The 21638-nt window shown below is 41.4% G+C and overlaps 1 protein-coding gene across 1 annotated transcript in view; it reads left to right on the top strand.

The window, feature by feature from the left end:
- Positions 1-21638, top strand: part of Slc9a4 (solute carrier family 9 member A4) — a 53966-nt gene that overhangs the window by 22372 nt on the left and 9956 nt on the right. The window contains exons 3-9 of the mRNA XM_059243971.1: positions 941-1200; positions 2637-2854; positions 6429-6631; positions 7186-7272; positions 9607-9677; positions 11454-11615; positions 18926-19022. Of these exons, the coding sequence (XP_059099954.1) occupies positions 941-1200; positions 2637-2854; positions 6429-6631; positions 7186-7272; positions 9607-9677; positions 11454-11615; positions 18926-19022 (1098 nt within the window). The remainder of the gene's footprint in view (positions 1-940; positions 1201-2636; positions 2855-6428; positions 6632-7185; positions 7273-9606; positions 9678-11453; positions 11616-18925; positions 19023-21638) is intronic.

Here is a 21638-nt window from a genome sequence, read left to right as displayed (position 1 = left end):
GAGATGTTGGCTGAATCAGCCAAGCTAGAGCTGGCCAAGAGGGACTGGGCAAATGAAAGGCCACTTTCTAAAAGGCAAGCCTGACCAGACTTGATGAAACCCTGATGCTGTGAGATTCTGGGTTCTAGAGTGGGCAGAAGGTCTTCAGAGGAGAAGACTGGACCCAAGGAAGAAGGTTGAATCGGGCTAGCAGAGAACGTGCTGCTTGGGTTAGACCCCAGCACATGGCCCATGCCAGGATTTTTGTAGAAAGCTTCACAGCAGACTGAAGCTGCAAGGCTGTGGAGGAATTATTTTCAGGGCATGTGACTCAGGCAGGCTCTACCAGAAGTCCTCATATTCACATGGGTGACTCCTCCCAGAGGGACTTAAAGAAAATTCAAGAGGTCCCTTCCCCCTGCAAGAGTCCCTTCTGCACTCTGCTGAGGGAGCTTAACCTTGTGCCCACTTTATGCTCACTTTAAAGGAAAGGCTGCAAGGAATCACAGGGTTTATGACGCAGCGTACTAGGAAGTGTATGCTCAAAGCAGAGGAGCAATACATTAACCGACTCTGGAATCACAGCCAAGAGACTGGCACACAGCGAGCGTTCATTTGTTATTAGCACTTTCCTTTGCTAGAAGAGTTGCTCTTGTGCATGGGGTGGAACAATAACTCAATATGTGTGTACAATATGTAATAATCAAATTGAGATAATTAGCATCCCCACCTCCTCAAACATTCGTCATGCACTCAATTATTGAAATCCAAATACTTGCCTTTTTTTCAGTGAATCTGGATATGTCTAAACATGTTGGAGTGCATTTAAAAATTGGATGGCTGTGTTAATATTTGTGCCATTTACTCTTGTATTCTGTTTAACTTAATGCAAAGTTGAAAGAGTCCACGTGTAACATATTCTAATGTCTATTTCTTGTTTCTCTCATTTGTATTTTTCCAGGTCTTATACAACATACTAATTGCCTTCACTAAGATGCATAAATTTGAGGACATAGAACCTGTGGACATTTTGGCCGGCTGTGCCAGATTCGTCATCGTGGGGTGTGGGGGAGTATTTTTCGGCATCATTTTTGGATTCATTTCTGCATTTATCACACGTTTCACTCAGAATATCTCTGCAATTGAGCCACTCATTGTTTTCATGTTCAGCTATCTGTCTTACTTAGCAGCTGAGACACTTTATCTCTCCGGCATCCTGGCGTGAGTACAATCGATGGATGGAGTCCCATGGGAACATACAGACAATTTAAGAGCTGTATGGCCTATGTATTTGGGAAAGGCCTGAAGCTAGTCCCCCGAGGCATTGCAGGGTTGAGGATTTCTTAACTTTCTGAAAACTGATTCTGGTCCTTTGCCAAACAAATGTTCTCTGCGACATTTGCCTGAGGAAAGTCTAGCAATCAGAATGTCAATTTAAAATATTCAGGAACACTGGCTCGAAGAAGAGCTGGGAACGGTTCAAGCTTAAAGTCCATCTGAACAGTTTCTTTTCTTCCTCAAAAAATTCATTTTTGAGCCAGGCATGGTGGTGCACACCTTTACTCACAGCACTCAGTAGGCAGAGGCAAGTGAAGCTCTGTGAGGTTGAGGCCAGCCTGATTTAAATAGCAAGTTTCAGGACAGCCAGGAGAGACCCTGTCTCAAAAAAAAAAGATAGTGATGATAATAATAATAATAACAATAACAATAATATTTTTGAAGTAGAAAGGAGGCATGCCATGAGGAACTTCAATTCTGGGCTCTGTTTGTTGTTATTCTGCTCCAACCCCATCACAACCCACACTCCCCACCCCTCACCCCTCAGGAGAGAATAAAGCTAGGGTACATGGTGTTCAACCTCATATCCTTGTAACTTTGAAAGTTTTTCCTAGAATGAGGCTTCTCAGTTTGACTTATTAGCTCTGGTCACTATCCAGGCCAAAAGATTTAATTGTATTATATAGAAATCCATATGCCAATTAAATATAATAATATGGACTTTAGGTACCACTGGTTTCCTTCCTTAAAATGACCACAATTGCTAGGACAAGAAAAGGGCCTTCTTTCCGCCATCCAAGGTAAATGGCTCCAGGAAAGAAAAACTTGAAATATTTAAATAGTGTGGTTGTAAGAAATGCCACTTGGGAGCTGGATGGAGTGTTTATGTAAGGACAGCACTCAGGGGACAGAGGCAAGAAAAAAAACTGATTAAAAAAGAGAGCAGACTGAAAGCTCTATCTGTTGAACTGAAGTAGATTTAATTTGGTTTAAGGCAAAGGCAAGTATCTTCTAGCCAGAGTTAGGGCTGAAAAAGCTCTCTGTGAGGAAAGAGAGGTCCAAATGCATTTTGCTTCTGATTTTCTTGAGTGAATAACATGTGAGTGCGTGCGTGCATGCGTGCGTGCGTGCGTGCGTGCGTGCGAAGGCCATGTCACACCCACCTTTCCACTGTACTTGCTTTTTCCTGTACCTGGTTGAAGAGGAAGGGAGCAAATCTGTGCTCCACAGCCAGAGATGGACAGGTCCCCAGACAGGATGAGACACTGATTTTGGACAGAGGTGGGCTTCCTCTCTATATAGCCTTGTTTTGCTCTGGGCAGGCAACCTTGGTGGTGTGACAAACGCGGTGTCTACCTGAGCCTCTGCTTCTTCTCTAGAATCACGGCTTGTGCGGTGACGATGAAAAAGTATGTGGAAGAGAACGTGTCCCAGACGTCCTACACGACCATCAAGTACTTCATGAAGATGCTGAGCAGCGTCAGCGAGACCTTGATCTTCATCTTCATGGGCGTGTCCACCGTTGGGAAGAACCACGAGTGGAACTGGGCATTCATTTGCTTCACGCTGGTCTTCTGCCAGATCTGGAGAGCCATCAGTAAGAGACGCCAGGGCTCCAACACTCTCCTGCCCAGCTTCCCACCCCAGCTTCCTCTTCCCTGTGTTGAACCAGGAGGGAACCAATGCTAACTGCTTCTCCTGCGCAGGGGCGGGCAGACAGCTCCTCCTTACTCCTTACTGACCAGAAACAGTTAATTGCCCTCCTCAGTTGACTCAGAGCCACCAGCTGACTAGAGGTTCTCCTCAGAAGTGAGGATGGAGCAGGGAGTATTTTGTGTTTTGATGAGAGAGAGAGCACTTTCACATCTACACATTTAAAAATAACTCAGTAAATATATGTGTTGCTCCACTTCCCTGCCAGTTGGTAGCCTCTTCCATGTTAACTCAGATACAGATTATAAACTGCGGGCATTTACACTTCGGATACAGGACAAGTGAGATCTCACAAACTGCATTCTATGTAAGGCAAACACTGTCCGGAAGCAGTTGCGTTAACAGTGTGGCTGGCCTAAGGGATAAGGGAGTGATGAATATACAGCCAGCAAAGGATCAAGGAGGGAATTTATTATTTTTAAGGTGCTCATTTTGGGGGACTGGGGAGATTGTTCAGTCAAGTAATGTGCTTGCTGCACTACAGTGAGGGTCCCATCATCAAAACCAGGAATTGCTACCCACGCCTGGGATTCCAGTGCTGGGGAGAGGGAGGCAGGAAGATCCCTGAGGCTTGTTTATGGTCAGCCAGTCCAGCCCATCGGTGAGTTTCAATTTCAGTAAAGGCCTCTATCTCAAAAATGAGGCAGAGAAGAGATTAAGGAAGACAATGACCTCTTCCCCCTCTGGCTCTGTGTACAAACACAACATACACACACACACACACACACACACACACACACACACACACACATGAACAGAGAGAGAGAGGGTAAGCACTCTTAATTATCATATTAATTAGTAAAGAGAGCAATACTATAAGTAAGCTGACTTCTGAAAAATAATTCCCATTATAAGGAAAAAGATCCAGTGGCTGCTATGCACCTCTATTTCAGGAGCTGGAAAAGAGCATTAGCACTGAGCTGCAATATATATGCTGCCCTTTTATTAGAATAGTAAATATGATTTTACAAAAGGAGCAGAGGCTGAGATCGAAACAAGTATTTACTACACCAACGAAGCAAGGTTGTATGTATAGGAAGCCCATCTCTAATATATATTATGTATAATATATTTGAGATAAGATCTTACTGTGTAGCCCGGGCTAGCCTGAAACTCATTATATGAATCAGGTTGACTTCAAACTCATGGAGGTTAACCCACCGATAATGTGCTGAGTTCTGGAGTTAAAGGAAGTTGTGTACCACCAGACCCATAGAAATGTGTGTGTGTGTGTGTGTGTGTGTGTGTGAGAGAGAGAGAGAGAGAGAGAGAGAGAGAGAGAGAGAGAGAGAGAGAGACAGAGACAGACACAGAGACACAGAGACAGAGACAGAGACAGAGAGAGATTCTTTTAGAAATTATATTTTAACCAATTTGGCCAATTGTTTTCAGCCAATTTTAATATATACATATTAAAATTAATTTATGATAGCTTTGAGGATGCAAAAATGAATGACAAGAGGGTTGGGATGATTAAGAGCACTGTCTGCTCTTCCAGAGGACCCGGGTTTGAGTCCCAGCACCCACATGATAGCTCACAGCCATCTGTAACTCTAGTGCCAGGGGATCCAGTGCTCTGTGGACACTGGACACGTGTTTTGTGCATACACGCATATATGGAGGAAAAACATTTATACACATAAAATAAAATAAATATTAATTTTTTCAAATGGTAAGAATATAGAAATATTAAAATAGTAAGAAGAGTAGCTGAATATATGCTAATTTTTGGTGGAAAAAAATCAAAGCTGTTGTGATACAAACTGAAAATATCACATCAAATTTTGGTGTGATTTCTGACTCACTATTTGGAACTGGACAGACATTTATCTATTTAAAGTCTTCTTCCTCAGCCTAAAAATAACAAGTTTGGGTAAAAATTATCAGTCCCTTCCTGTTATGATAATCAACAGATCTACAGGGAATCAGTACTAATGTCAAGAGAAGTGAAATGAGAAAGATTCAACCAAGCAAACAGGAAAATGAGCCATCTGGATAGAGGGGTTCTGTTACCCTTAGTGATCATCCAGTCCCTAACACAATCCTTTAACTGAGAGTATTAATGAACCACTGTTGAGAGAGTGGCTGGCTTGGGCAGGTCACCATGACTGCGAGAGCCAGTGTGAGAATACAGATCATTGCCTACTCTGTCCATTCCAATTCATTGTCTCTAACCATAGCTAATGACTATGAAGGCTTATGGACATGAGGCAATATTCTCTGTTATGTATGAGAATAGTGTTTGTTTAACTTTTCACCTCCCTACTTAGGTAAGTACATTTGTTTTTCTGTATCTGTGGGCTCTGCAAGTGTGATTTCAACCAATCACAGATCAATAATTTTGCAGAAAGAAATACATCTGCATTGCACATGTACAGACTTTATTTCTTGTTATCATTTCCTAAACAATACAGCACAGCAATCATACTGTAAGTAATCTAGAGACAACTCCAAGTATTCAAAAGAATGTATACAGGCTAGACCCAAACGCTTCATACAATAGAAAGGGACTTGGGCATTCATAGACATGGGCATTTCTATGAGAGTCCTGGGCCCTGTCTCCTGTGGAAACTGAGGGTTGACTGTGCTCTTGTCTCTGGTATCTGATAATATGGGATGACGTGGAACCTTTCCCAAGTTCACATGACTAGCTGGTAAAGAGAAGCTCAGATAGACCCATCAAAAACCCCATAAATTCTGTTGTCCCTTGTAGTCTAATATGCCTGAAAGCAAAAAAATGCTTTCTGTGAGATGTGAGGATAGAAGCACATGGGGACGTAAAGAGATGACACTTTTGGAAGGTCCACTCAAAGCTTTAGCACAGGAACCTTTCTTGCCCAGAACCAGTATGTCAGTGGTGGCTTTCATGTGGAACGAATAGCCATGGAGAATCTGTATAGTGAAAAACACTTCTGTACTTTGCACAAGCTCCCTGCCTTCCAACCTCCATTTATTACTACATGGAAGGACAGTAAGAAGTATCCCATGCCCATCTCCAACCCCAAACCCTTGCAAACTTTCTTGTTTGTTTATATGAATCTCAAGCACCAGGTCAGCCAGAACGGATCTGCCCATCATGTACTGTCCACAGTCACAATCTCCCTCACATTCAAACTACAGACCTCTTGGAGGTATCTCCTGAGAACATGAGATAAGAGGTTTTTACTCCACAGACATCCTTTCTTTAATTGGTTTTGAAAGGCACCACAAATGTGGATACAGTTTAGAAATACATACCTCATATTTATTTTAAATCAATACACACATACAAAATGCTTGGGCTGGGAAAACCTCTAACTGGAGGAACCAAAATATCCCAGAAATGCAAAGCCTTAAGAGAGGGTCTGATTGAGATGAGTGATCTTGGGTGTGATAGAATTGGGCTACCTTGCTTAGTCTCTGCGTCGTGACCACTAATGTCCCGCTGCCTGCTCTAATACGTATCTCCCCCTTTCCAGGCGTATTTACTCTCTTCTATGTCAGTAACCAGTTTCGGACTTTTCCCTTCTCCATCAAGGACCAGTTCATAATCTTCTACAGTGGCGTGAGAGGCGCTGGAAGCTTTTCCCTTGCGTTTTTGCTTCCTCTGTCCCTTTTTCCTAGGAAGAAATTATTTATTACTGCTACCTTAGTAGTTACATACTTTACTGTATTTTTTCAGGTTGGTAGACTTCTTTCATATTTAAATTACTTACATCTTTCACAACTACATACTAAATTCATAAGATGTAAATAAAGATGCTGTATCTGGTTTTTAGAATTCTGGTTCATCCTCTAAAATAGAGTCTAAATAGATTCTAACTTACAAAAGCTTTAACTTCTGAAATACATTGTCTTTGAGTCAATCCAACATAGTGATCAAAATATTCCCAGGTGAGGTGTGAACAATTGTTACTCTGTTTATCTTGGAAAATGTGACAGCAACTGGTACTCGCTAACGCAATGTTTTGTTTTAGCGGAAGTTAGGTCTTAATGAGGCAATGAAGATTTATTTTCAAAGACATCAAGATATTGTACTAACATAGATTATAACATATATTTTGTTGATGTGTATAGAAGAACTAAGAATTAAAGTAAGTTTAATGCATTTAATCCCATAGAAAATAGAAACAAGCACATACAGATTGGGCATTTTATAGTTTTGATGATAAAATGGTTCTCTATAGTAACAGTGTTCACATCGGGAAAAACCTCTATTTTTTATTTATGACCCAGGGAATCACAATTGGCCCACTGGTCAGGTACCTGGATGTCAGAAAGACCAATAAAAAAGAATCCATCAATGAAGAGCTTCACATCCGGGTAAGTTAACCCTGTCCTTTCTAATGAATGAATAAATTGTTTCCCATGTATCACTTTTGAGAGTCATCTAGAGCTTCCAGGAGACTGTGTACATGTCAGGAGACTCATAGACCCTTTCCTTCCAGCTCCACTAAAAAGGACTGGACTTGTTTGTTATTTCTGCTTCAGGGAGCTAATACAACTGTGGAGGCTTCTAACAAAGCAAGTGTGTTACCTTAGAGTTATGGAGGAAGACCTTTGGAAATGGGTCCCACTAGTGGAATTTAGTGCAGTATTCCCTTCCAGGGGCTCTAGGGAAGGATCTCTTTGTCTCCTTCAGCCTCCATTGGCTTCCTACATTGTTGTGGTCACAGAGTGGAAGCTAGGGTCCTGCACGTGGTAGGCAAATACTGTGTCACTGAACTGTGTCCCCAGCCCAACACCTGGCATTCTTAACTAGAGAATCCTAAAATGCTTCTGATCTCAAGGTCTTTCAGCTGATCTAGTCAGGTCTCTTGGATTGTCTAGGATCCTTCTCCTGTTTAAAGCAACTGATGGTGAGCTCTACCTGCATCCACAGAATACAATCATAGCAACATACAAATTATCACTTGATTGGATAACTGGAGATTTGCCTAATCAAGTTAACACCTCAGAAGGATGTCACACTAACATTCAGTGTGGTCCTAATGGCTGCTGAAGTAATTGTTTCATAAGAATATGGCTTCTACTTGTCTGCTTGAGTTCAGCATAGTATCAAAACTATGACACTCAGAATGACTCCCTTGAATAGAAACAAGAACTAGTGTGTGAAAGACATACAGGCACACCCTAGCATGCACACACCCATGCACTCATCCATGCACAAACTCATACACACACACTCATGTACACACTCATGCACATACCCACACACACTCAATGCACACATGTACATACCCATGCATACCTGCATGATCACACAAGCACACACAAAGTATTCACCAAAATGGCTGTGTACAAGCAACGACTGGGAAACCCTATCATCATAGGTGCTCCAGAGACTCAAGCTAAGTAGGATAATTTGACTAGAGCTTTTTGTTTGTTTTATTTTTACACCAAAGGAATCATACTTCTGATCATTTTAATGCTATAGAGATGGATTAAATCTTCATATGTTAGCCTTGAATTTCATACAAATAGATACCAGATGAAATAAAGTCATTTAAATTCCAGGAAATCAAAGTAAAAAATTGCAAAATTATTTGAGAATATTTAACAGATTAGAAGACAGAATGTTAAAAAAACTATGTTAATACCTTAAACTGATTGTACATTTTTGTCTTTACCCTTATCACCTTATTAAGAGAAATCGGCAACCTTCTTTAGATGGAAATTCAGTATTTCACCTCTTCCTCATTTATTTTTCCTTCTTACAAAGTTATGACTAAGGCCAACTCTGGAGGTTCAAGTCTTTAATCTAACACTTGAGGACCAGAGGCAGATGGATCTCTCTGAGTTTGAGGCCAGCCTGGTCTACACAGAGAGACTCTGTCTCGAAAAATAAACGTTATGACTATCATTAGAAGACAGTAGATCAATTAAGGGTTTAAGTAATAATTTTGCATTTTTAATTTTTTTCAAAATAAAACAGAAGCCATCATAAACATGCATAATTTTTAATTTGAATTATTTATAGACCTATTCATAGGATTTTAAGATTATATCTCCTCCAAAATTCTTATAAATCATTGTGAACAGAACAAACATAGTATAATTGACTTGTGTGTTGAACTGTAAATTCCTGGACTAAAGGATTTAATTGTAAAATAAAAAAGAAGATCATATATTGGTTTATAAGTATAAAGATTGGGTATTTATGCCTTTACCTCCCTCACTACCTGTCTCATGTGGAAAAAATGAAGAATGTGGACAAGTGTGCTTATTATTATAGCAGAACGTCTGAAGAATTATATTTGGGAAATTATGCAAATTAGACATGCGGTTTTCTTTTCTCAATGAAGTAAAAGTAATACCTAATCATTATACTTTGCATCCAAATGATTTCAATAATGAGAAATTTCTAGATCTTCCTAGAAAAGTATTATTCAAACCAAGTGCCAGTTATACAATTTTCATTCTATTTTATGGAAATTATCAAGATGTTTATCTTCAGAATCTTTTAATCATGAAGAGAAGGAATTACTATGAAAAGCATGTCATATTCTAGCGACATGACCAGAGTGCTAGGAAAGAGGTTATGTTTCAGTAAATTAAAGCCTTCCTTAGTTTCCAAAGCCTATAGTTTGTATGTGTGTGTGCCTTTCAGAGTTCATATTTTACTAACATTTCATCTTCTTATGTTTGGTTTGTCAGCTGATGGATCATCTAAAGGCTGGGATTGAAGATGTGTGTGGGCAATGGAGTCACTACCAAGTGAGAGACAAGTAAGTAGGTTAGGGTTTCATTGCCTAACAATGGCTCTTTGAGGATGGCTCCTTGAGGAATAGGGAGCCAGGAAGATGAAGGACCGGAGTTGTACTATACAAGAAACATGCCTAGCATGGAAGATGAGCGGTGTCAGGAGAGAGCTGTGGAGGTGGGGCAGGTTGCTTTGAAGAGGAATAGCACAAGTAGTCAATGAAAAGTAGAGAGTCGTACTTAAGTTGGAAACAAAGACAACACCCCCATCCTCCTGACAACAGCTCAACCATGTGATAATCAACTTCATGAAGTTGTGGAGGCATTCAGTGACTCATTAAGGGCTTGGAGAAACCCCAGTTGGAGACCTCTAAGAGTCATTCATATACAGCAATTCTTCTGAGAAGCCCAGAGCCTTCTTGCTCACCACATCCCACATTTCTGAATGGATTATTTTAATCTCAACTAGAGGAATGTGGCTGGAGACAGATGGTAAGGCATCATCAAGTAGTTAGCAGCTACATGGTGGGCATGTGTGAGATTTTTATCAAAGGTGTGAAGAGGAGACAAACTGAACACAGGACTCAGAACTCTCTAGCTAGTGGAGCTGATGAGAAAATGGAAGAGCAGATGAAGACAGAGATAAGTGACCAGAGAGGAAGGGATTGAGGGAGGAGAAAGACAACCTGGAAACAATGACCTGGTACATCAAGAGACTTAAGTTGCTAACAGGGTCAGGGCAATGGCAGCCACAGGAGTTGACAAGTACAAGTTCAAGATGGTCTCAGCATCTTGAAATGTCAAGTGCATTGTGAAGACAGTTTGTGGGGGGAACTGATTACAATGGGTTGAGGAGAAATCACAGCATCTCATAACAAAGGGCAAAAGGTCAAGGAGTGATCTACTTGAAAAGAACAGATGGATCAAAGCCAAAAAGATGACAAAGCTCTGGAGGTCAGTCTGCCATACACTGAGAGGACTTAACTGATGGTGTCTGTCAACCTCACCGTTCAGGGAAACAAACACTAGACAATAAGCCAACATTCCAGGAAGTTATGTTCCCTATCAAAAAACAAAGCAGGCAGAAAACCACTCTTTGAATGTGAAATGATTAGAAGCATTAAAAATTGTGACTCCAGACAAGCTCCCAAGACATCATTGCATGTGTGCAGCTTAGGCTAATGGGTCGACCAGATGTTCGCAACAGTAGTCGGCTAGCTCTCCTTTATTAAGATTGTTGGCGTGTTTGGTGGGGGCAGGGAGTAGTTCTTTTCCTTAGTTGGCAAGATTCAAAGTGATCTGCAACACAATGAGGCAAAACTACTCTAACTGGCAGCCAATTTAAACTTACTGGGTTCTGGCTGAATAGACCTATATTACTGTAAGTGAAGCAGCTGCTGTTAGGAGCCTTTAGGAAACAATGCTTGTTCAAAAGCCTCAGCCACTTCAATTCTGTTCTTACAGTTAGAGCTGAGTAGGGCTAGCCACCCGCCCCCAGGGGGCCTCCTCTTATGTGTACTTTCTACCCTGATTGCACCTTTTTTCTTTCTTTTTGTTTAGTTGATTTCATTGTATTCAAGCCACTAGGCCATTCTTTCTTATTAAAAACAAAACAAAACATAAATACTATGGTGGTTTTTTTTTGTTGTTTTTTTTGGTTTTTCGAGACAGGGTTTCTCTGTACAATGTGTTCAAATGTGATGAATTTAGGCACTTGATGTTCTTCAGAATAGAGTTCAGTTGTAATCTGTTTAAAGAAAAATTTAAACAATACTGATGGAGATGTTGGTTTTAATGTTTAGGTTCAAGAAGTTTGATCATAGATACTTACGGAAAATCCTAATCCGGAGGAACCTGCCGAAATCAAGCATCGTTTCTTTGTATAAGAAGCTTGAGATGAAACAGGCCATTGAGATGGTAGAGACCGGAATACTGACCTCAGCAGCTTTCCCCACACCCTATCAGTGAGTTCTATCTGCTTTTTGATCTAGACCAGTGGTTCTCAACCTTCCTAATGGGGAGACCCTTTAATACAGTTCCTCTTCTCATGGTGACCCCCAACCATAAAATTATTTTGTTGCTACTTCATAACTGTAATTTTGCTACTGTTATGAATTATAATGTAAACATCTGTTATGTGACCCACAAGGAGGTTGCAACCCACAGGTTGATCTAAACTTTCAATAACTGAATTTCAGGGCTAAGTTATGGCTCCATTTGAAAGAAGTAGCAGAAGGGAATGGGCAGAAAGATGAGTGTGGCAATTAACATTCTGAACTGTAACGAACACTTGAAGATGGGTAAAGGTTTATTGGGGCTCACAGTAGGAGGCAGGTGGTTCAGTCCATGACTGGTTGGTGCTTTTGGGCCTGAGGTGAGATGGCATATTATGGTCACCATTATGGCAAAACATTCACCTCATGGAGGAGAAGCTGGACGTTCCAATGTCTCACTCAACAGCAGGTCCCCAAAGGCCTGAAGCCCTCCCCACTGGATACCATCTCATAGAGGTCCCCCATTTTTCAGTAGTCCGTGTTCTGAGAACCAAACTATTATAACATGGGCTTTAGCGCTGAGGAAAGAATCATGGAATAATATTGTCTAGTTCTTGACATTTTGAGCTTTGCTTCAAGCTTGACATGTTTCACAAGTTTGGGGGAATTGCTTTTTAACCCAGTTGCCTTCTTTAAGTTATATACCATCTTCCAAGCAAAGACATAGAATGGCAAGACATTTTATAACATTTTTCTCCTTGGTTAGAAACTTCTCTCCTACAAGCTCTGTTCACTTGGTTCTGTTCTTTCTACTGTTGCATTTTGTGCAAACTGTATTTCTCTTCCTATCTTCCATGGGGAGAGGTATTAGGTATCTGGGGTGCCGACTTGGATTTGGGAGGGCCTCCTCTGTCACTACAATGAAATATATATGAAGCAGGTTACTTGTAAAAGTGCAGGGAGGTTAGGTGGGGCTCAGAGTTCTGGGGGTTCAAGGCTAAGGTCAAGTCTATGGTTCTTTGATAACAGCAGAGTGGGAGAGGCATGCACCCTAGTGAGGGTGCATATTCTTAATCAAGGAGAGAAAGGAAGGATTAAGATGCGTCCTATAATCCCCTTTGAGATCACACTTCCAATGACCTAAAAACTTTTCACTAGGACACACCATTTAAAAGCCCACAGAGAATTCCCAAGACTGCCACTGGAGACCAAGCTCTTACACATGGGTCTCTGAGAAGGACTTCATATAAACCAAGGCAGGGAGGAGATGAGGTGCAAGAAGGGGTGTGGTAGCCTATGGCTCTTTAAAGAGATGTTTGCAATAGAAAGAGTGTATATGAGATTGTGAGATGCATCTCAAATCCCTGAGACCAGCTTAGAACAGGACCCGAATGCCGACTGGCTTCTAGGTGAAGAGAAGACTATATAGATTCAGTGTGGAGGCAAGGCAGGAGGAGAGGCCTTATTTGGTGTGAGTCTTCCACCATCTGGTAACCAATTGTCCCCGGAGCTGGATAGATATTTTTTAAAAACTATTTTAATTGTCTGACATTTTACAGAAGCTCCTTCAGTATTTCAAGAATTAACTCCCAAAGATGCGCAGCTTTCTTCTAAGCGATGGCTTATAGGTTGCAAAAATTAATCACAGCATATATTTAGGGAAAGGACATGCCAGCTTCTCCATACTGTCATCGTCTTCAGATAATGACACTTGATCATGAGCTTCAATTATGTCCTCACATCAGGGAAGTAAGTTGAGAACAGAGCTAAGAATAGATACCAATAAAATTGTCACAAACTGGATGAGTGTTATTTCACAGGTGACACCTTCCCCCCTCGACCTGCTAATGAATCAGAAACACCAGCACCTTCTTCCATGTCCTGGGGAAGATGTAAACAGGTATCCCTAAGGTCACCCAGTCTAAACAGAAAGCTTTGTGCCTTGTTTATCCCTGGGATTGTTCCGGTGGCCTGTTTGTCTGTGTTGCGCTGCCCGTTACGCAACTAAAAGGAGACGCCCAGTGCTAAAATGGGAATGTGCTATCAAATATTTATTGGCAATGCTGTCCAGAGCCACAGTGGAGCCAGAGGTGGCTGGAAAAACCAGGAATGCTGATTCTGTTTTCATTCAACATGTTAGTATTTTATCCATCAAAGTTTCTCTCTTTGTGTTTCATTTCATTTTTTAAAACAATGCACGCAAATCTTGCTTTTGTCCAAGGTTTCTAGCTATCCCTTACACTTTGTGCCTTAGCGCATGTCCTGCTTCCTTGGGCACCTAGTGTGTGTGTGCTAAACACACTGTGAAGACAGACATAAGGGCTGCCCTTCCAGACCCCAAACATAGACAAGGCATCCCATTAATATAAGAGATCACACAGTGCAGTATAATAAAGAATAGGAATCAGTGTGACTATAGGAGCAGTGTGTCACATGGGACCTCCTGCTGTGCGGCCTGCTCATCAAAGGATGAATTGCAGTTAATGCAGAGATAGAGGAGGGCTGGACAGTTGCAGACAGAAACTGCCTCCATCAGTTTGCTTGATACTTAGGTGAGCACTTGGTCTAGGAATGTGAGGGTGTTTATCTCTTATCTCAGACTAGAATCTTATCTATGTTTCAGTCTATTGGTCTAAAACATATTTTGAACTTCTGTATAACATCACAATGTATTATTAGCCATAAGCAACTTCTTCAAATCTGACCACAAGGCAATTTTTAAACCAGTTTTATTTGGCACACTTCCCTGTTCACTTTGAGTCAATCATTTCTTCAGACATTGATCCAAGATTCCTAAGAGGCTTACAGGTAAGGGGTTTTTCCACCCCATATAGCCCTGTCAAGTAAGTTAACTGGAGTGAGAAAGATTTTTGTTAAAGCTGATGTTTAATACATTTTTTAGTATTTAACTTAACATTTATTTGATCTTGCTGGAAATCTGTAGGACACCAAGACAAAAGGAATTCCTCTCCTAAGATCAAAGCAGCCAATTTTTAAAACAAAACAAAACAAAATGCAAACCAAACCTTCATACAATAATAGGAAAAAGAACTGTGTACTCAGGTGCCTCTTAGCATTCAGTATGAGACGATAACAGTCAAATGCACATATAGTTCTGCTTTACGACTTTAGGTAAGTGTTATACAACAGTTTAATTTCCAAATTCTTGGACCTTTAGGAGAAGGTTACTGCCAGGGCTGACTCTGGTACAGCTGGGAGGACATTGGAACTGTGGGGGGGATCCCACTGCTTTCCTCATGGCATAATATTTTCTAGTAGCACCTATTTGAATCCCCAGACCATGCTATGGGAGAGCTGGGATACGCATTTCTACTGTTATTTCAAATGTAGAGAGGTTCCTCTCGCACAGGACTGGTAGTCCGTGAGACATTATAAACAGATACTGACTCTGATAAGTGTTGAAATGAAGCTTGTGGGCTTGTGTGATGGCTCTGGGGAGGAAGGCACCTACTGCCAAGCCTGACAGCTTGAGTTTGATCCTCTGGACCCACATGGTGAGAGGAGAGAACCAACTCTTAACAAACTGTCCCCTCACCTCGAATGGACACTGTTGCACATCTGCACCAACACATACACCTGCACATACACAGTAGGCAAGTAACTGTAACACAGTGTTCTTCTTACAAGTGGATTAGGGCTGAGGATATAGCTCAGTTGTTAGAGTACCTGCCTGGCACGCATGAGGCCCTGAGTTTATTCCCAGCATAAGCTGAGTATGGTGATGGAGCCTGGAATCTTAGAGCTTGGGAAGTGGAGGTAGGAAGAGAATAAGTTCAAAGCCAGCCTGAGCTACACCAAACCTTATATATAATTTTATAGATATTAATACTATAGGTATTAAAATAGCTATAAAATTATTGGATAACTACTACAACTTTGTAATCTTAAATCATTTTATTTCTAAACTCTCAGGAGTTTGAGTATGTCATCTTCTTTTTGTTTTCTTTTTAAATTGTTTGTCTGTGTGAGTGTCTGTATGTGGTCAGGTGTACCTGAGTGCAGGTGCCCATCAAGACTAGAGGCATTTAGTCTCCTTGGTGCTGATGTGAGTGCTGGGAACTATACTCAGATCTCCTGAAAAAGTAGTAATGTTCTCTACTACCAAGTCCCCTCTCCAGCCCCTTGTTTGTTTGTTTGTTTTTGATAATTAGGGAAATTCATTGTAGTTTAAGAATTTTTAATTAATTTCACATCAATGGGGTTACATTCTTGTATTTGTATTCTGACAAGAAACTACGGGATGTAGTTTCTTTTGTAAATTCTGTGACTGAATGTGTGTGTCCTGTAAACCACACTTCACTCATGCTAGATATGAACATTGCAGTGGCCTTTGAAAAAGATGCAAGACAGTCAGCCATGCAGATGGAGTAACTGATGAGGAATACTGCAAGCAGCCATGCAAACAGAGTAACTGATGAGGAGTACTGCATGCAGCCATGCAGATGGAGTAACTGATGATGAATACTGCATGCAGCCATGCAGATGGAGTAACTGATGAGGAATACTGTATGCAGCCATGCAGATGGAGTAACTGATGAGGAGTACTGCATGCAGCCATGCAGATGGAGTAACTGATGATGAATACTGCATGCAGCCATGCAGATGGAGTAACTGATGAGGAGTACTGCATGTAGCCATGCAGATGGAGTAACTGATGAGGAGTACTACATGTAGCCATGCAGATGGAGTAACTGATGAGGAATACTTCATGACTGGGATATTGAAAGACGTATTCTCAAAGAATTAGGGCACAGTAGTTGATCTTTGGGTATTCTTACTGTGGTGTGAATATAATGTTTATTAGGTTTTGTAATTCAGTTAAAGTCTCTTTACATTAGTATAGCATCTCATGAAAGAAAGGAAAGAAGGATGGAAGCAGGAGAGAATTTATGAGAAATGTAAACATTGTATTCAGATGCAATTGGAGTTAGATTTTCCTGGTTTATATTAGCACTAGAGATTCCCTTTACCTGTAATAAATGAATGCTCCAGAGACAAGAGCTGTGCAGTTTACCCTCTGAATTACTGGTCCTAAAGATCCCCAGTAACACTGTCTTCTAAGGAGTGTGTCTTTCTTGCACCTGTGATGTAAATATTCCAGGGATGTCTGTGTTCATGAAGTGACATGAAGCTAATTCCAGGCACCTCCTGGTTCAGGCTACCCAGCGCTTTTGTATAATTATAGCTGCCACTTCTTGGTGTGAATCAGGGAGAGGCACAGCTTTGAGAGTCCTGTGTTCCTCACTCTAGCCAGCAACCCAAGAGGGCTTTAATTAAGCCTGGTTCTTCCTGGAGTGGTCAATTACACACTGGGGAGAATGCCAAGCCTGATCTGCTGCCATATCAAGTTTCACCTGCCATTTCCTTTATCAGTGGTTTTTTCCTATTTGTTTTATATGAAGGTAAAACATAGAAATGTTTGACTAGCTGGTGTTTCTGTTTAGTAATCCATTACACACACATACACACACATGTACACACACACACAATGACGGAATGTGTTCAGATTGTGTGAGCAGGTGTACCTAAATAAGAATAAATTCCATTTGGAGGACATTAGTACAATTACATTTATATAGTTTAGATCGTCGAGGGTGGCATCCAAATATCAGTACAAGTAACATTTGCAACTTAAGACAGAAAAACTCTGATTTCGATCATTATGTAGAAAGGGCGTGGGTCATTCTGCAGATAACAATTGCTAACTAAAGCCCTTGCATACCATGATACCTCATATAAAGGCTCTTTATTTTATCAATTGCACGTTACATCCAAACAACTTTATCGTTAAATGGCTGTAAGGTTTTGGGGACAGTATTTTACATGTAGCTTGTATTGAATTTATTGATTTATCCCTGTGACCCATCATCCTGACAACATGGGAAAGGAGATATTGAAACCTTCGGTGCCTTTATGCTTCCAAGAAACAGGCAGCCCGATGGGCTATAGCATGGTGTTAGGAAGGTGGCTGTGTTGGAAGGAAGGTTGAGCTTTCAGTTCCTTTTTTATACCCATGTTCTAGAGTGAATGTAAATTTCCAGTGTAATAAAAAGGTTTCCTCAATTACTGCTACTAGATTGCAATCAAATACATCTGTCACATGAGAATTCTTTTCATAGCAACGTCTCCGCTTTGAAATCCTAGGGGACAATTGGGCATTGATTGCTAACCTGGCCCTAAGGCTAAGTTTTAAGCTCCTTGGGTGCCCAGTGCCTCATCTGGGTTGACCTCCATGGTACAGATAGTTTAATTCTGTTTAGAAAATGTGATTCCCATTTCTAGTTATTCCTCAACCATAAATAAGGCCCTGTCTTAGTTTGGTTACCATTGCTGTGATTTAAAAAAAAAAAATACACTGATTCAAAGCAGTGTAGGGAGAAGGTGCTATCTTAACTCACAGTTCTAGATTATAGCCCATTGTTGTGGGGAAGTCAAGGCAGGAACCTGAATTAACTAGTGACACCACAGTCAAATCAGCAGAGAGAGAAGGGATGCAAGCATGCCCAGTGCTCAACCACCTTTGTCTGCTCCTACACAGCCCAGGACCCCAAGCCAGGCAACAGGGCTTCCTCATTCAGTCTGGGTCCTCCTACAGCAATTAAGGCAGTCAAGACAATCTTCCAGGGATTTGTCTACAGGCCAACCTGATCTAGGTGATCCCTCATTAACACCCTCTTCTCGGGGGATTCTAGGTCATTTCAAGCTGACAATTAAAACTCACCCTCGCAGACCTCTAACTGCACAATTCCCAGAAAGCTTTCTTTGCTCCTGTAGCTTCAATAACTCAACATGCCAGTGAGGCTCAAAATGGAGTGGTGTGGATGGTGCTGGACTCTGAACGGTTTGTTGTCCATCCATGTGACAGTGAGCACAGAACTAACAAAAAACTCTGAAATGTTGATTGAGTGTTTTCATTTCTATTAAATTTAACAGTTAAATCTTGGGATTGTATTTTATGGCATCTTTTCCAAATAATAGTCTTTTATTGTATTTTATAAATTAGTTGGTGCTCATGACTTCCCACCCCTTTAAAAATGGGTTACAATAATAACCATGTAGAAACTGTAAGGGAGAAAATGTTTTTGAATCTTTAAATCAAAACATATGTTTGGACCTGAAATTGATTTGCTAAGATGGCAGGAATGAGCATGTACAAATCTGATCCCGGAATTTAGGAATTCCTCCAGGACAGGACAGGGCAAAGCCCCACTTCTTGCCCAAATAGAAAAATAATGGCTTTTCTCCAATGATGTTTCCAGGCCTGAGAGGATACAGGGAACCAAGCGGCTTTCCCCTGAAGACGTGGAGTCCATGCGGGACATTCTGACAAGAAACATGTACCAAGTTCGACAAAGAGTATGTGCGAGCCCTCTGGGCTGCCCCCTGCCCTGCCCTGCCTTGCGCTGCTCCCACCGGGTCTTCAGGAGGCTGGTCTTGCTCACAGCGTCCTCTCAAGTAGCCGCTCTGCTGGGTTTGGGGGACAGAAAAGCTAGTGGTCAGCTGCCAGGTTGGCACCAGGGGCCTAAGAATAAATGCAAATCCAATTGCTGGCTCTAGGGGTCAGGCTGCCCTAGCCCTGCAGCCAAAGCTTTCAGAACCCACAGGTCTCTCTCCTCAAAGAAAAAGACAGACGCAGCCATCCTCCTGTAGTGTAAGAAAAACATGGCACCAGGATGCTGATGGACCTCCAGTTGTCCACTGGGGTCGACTATGAAGAAAGTCAACAAATAGCACTCATTGGGTTAGAACCATGAAGTTACAATGTTGAAAGCCAGAATAAAAAGAAATCCTGGCGTCTTGGTCTGGAAATTGGTCTGGACTCTTTCTTCATTAGTGTTTAGCAAAGGGTCCTTCAGAGACTCTGAGCTAATGAGAGTTAAATCAGTGTCATCCCTGCAGATGCTTTTTCAAGTTTGATGACTCGTTTGTCTGTCCTGTTTCTTGGCTATGATTAAGTATGTCTCTCGTGAGGATATTTGTTTTGGGTAATGACATAGATTATGCTTTTGATGGGATCAAGAAACCATCTAGTCAAAGCTCTTCATTTTCTAGTAGCTGTTGGCGTTAGCAAATTTGATGGTTGGATTTATTCAAAGTCATAAAGTAAATGTAAGTTAAGAGTTCTCTGCTGAGCACCGATCCAGTGTTCTAAGACTCCAGACTTAAACAGCCAGTGAAGGCAGCAGTCTCCTCTGTAGTTCTGGGTCAGAAAGGTCAATGATTAAGGAGTTTATGTCAGAAAAAGAAAAGACTGAAAGCATATAGCTCAGCTCTGTGATAGTGTTCTTAGGGTAACTTTCATGACTTTCAAATCATTCCAAGTGAAACTATTCCAGTAAGACTATCACATTTCACCTTCACAAAGTAGATAAGAACTTCCTGGTGGGAAGAGTGGCTAGCTTAGGGAGAGCCAGGCCCATTGAGTACCTGGTACTCAATGTTTTCCCATCTTAATGATACAGGGAAGGAGGTTGGATTCCGGAAACTCCAATACATTCTGAAATGGTCCATTGCCCACATTCTCCATTCTCTTTTATTCCTCAGATGTAGACACCCAGATAGGCACTTTGTTGTTTCATCTGGTCTCCAGCATTCTCTCTTCTGAACTATGCAGCATCTCTCTTCCTTCCTTGTTTTTTCCACATTTGAGTATGTTGTATGTTGGCCATTTTTCTTTAAAGGATTTCTTGCTAAGCGTCAAGTGGGACCAAATCAGAATAGGATCAATGAACTGAGTGCAGTGATAGGCTGCAGGGACATTTTTTGCCTCCACTTGTAGTTCATTGAAAATAGAACTCACCAGTCCCCATTCCCTAGTATTCTAGTCTGATAAACACCACGACCAAAAGCAACTCAGAGGGATGGGGGTTGTTTGTCTTACTCTTCCCAATCACAGTCCGTCACTGAGAGATTTCAGGGCAAGAACTAAAAGAGAAGCAGAGGCAGGAACCATGGAGGAGCCCTGCTTCTGGGCTCATTCCCCTGGCTTCCATGGCTTGCTTTCTTATACCACCCAGGAGCACCTGTTCAGGGATGGCACCACCCACAGGGGGCTGGACTCCTCCCACATCAATCGTTAATCAAGAAAATGCCCACAAACATTTGATACCAAGCAATATGATAAATGCAATCCCTCATCTAAAGATTTCCCCTTTCCAGATGTCTCCAGTTTGTTTCAAGTTAACAAAACAAACAAAAAACCCAAAAAATAAACAAACAAAAACTACCAGTTTTTCCACCACCTCTAGTATTTCTATGGTTAAAAAAGTCTTCTACTGCTCTTTCAAAGGAAATCACTCCTGGAAATACCACGCTGAACAACTGAACATCAACTGCTTAGAGTGGACAGTCTACAGTTTGAAGGATTGATACAAAGCTTATATAGAAGCCATCTGTTGCCCTCAAGTCTGGACAAGAAGTGCAGGACTGATGGTTGGAGATATTTATCACTGCATATTCTAGAAGAGTCTGTCTTGGGACTTAGCAATCACTTTGGGGCAGGGCCAGGCAGAGTATAGGGTCAGATTCTGGATGGTCCTAAGTTACAGTTGATATGAAACTGAGCTGGTCCACTGAAACTCTGGACACATATTTTTTAAATACTTCCTCTTAGCATATTCAGGATAGACTCTACATGGGTAGGGAGGTGAAGGACTAGCTTCTGGAGGTTTCCAGTGCCCAAAACGCAGAGAAAACTCTGTACAACACAGTGGGATGGAGACATGAGGCACATCCCAAGCTTATCAGAAAATAAACCTCAGTCAAGGCTCTATTACTCTCAGTGTTTCTAAGTACTTCCAAAGGAAGAGAGCAGTATATTCTAACTCTGTTCTGTGCTGCTAATGATGTACATAAATCAAGCATGTGCAAAGTCTAGGAACATTGTGAAACCTTCTTTCTCCAGCAGAACTCAAGGTTTAGTGAGAATAAGCAGGCTTTCTCCAGACACTGATTCCTTCTCAAGAGGATGGA

Source organism: Peromyscus eremicus, chromosome 16_21, assembly GCF_949786415.1.
Source record: "Peromyscus eremicus chromosome 16_21, PerEre_H2_v1, whole genome shotgun sequence".
Lineage (NCBI taxonomy): Eukaryota > Metazoa > Chordata > Mammalia > Rodentia > Cricetidae > Peromyscus > Peromyscus eremicus.
The sequence above is the reverse complement of the archived record's forward strand: the minus strand, read 5'-3'. Positions and strand labels throughout refer to the sequence as shown.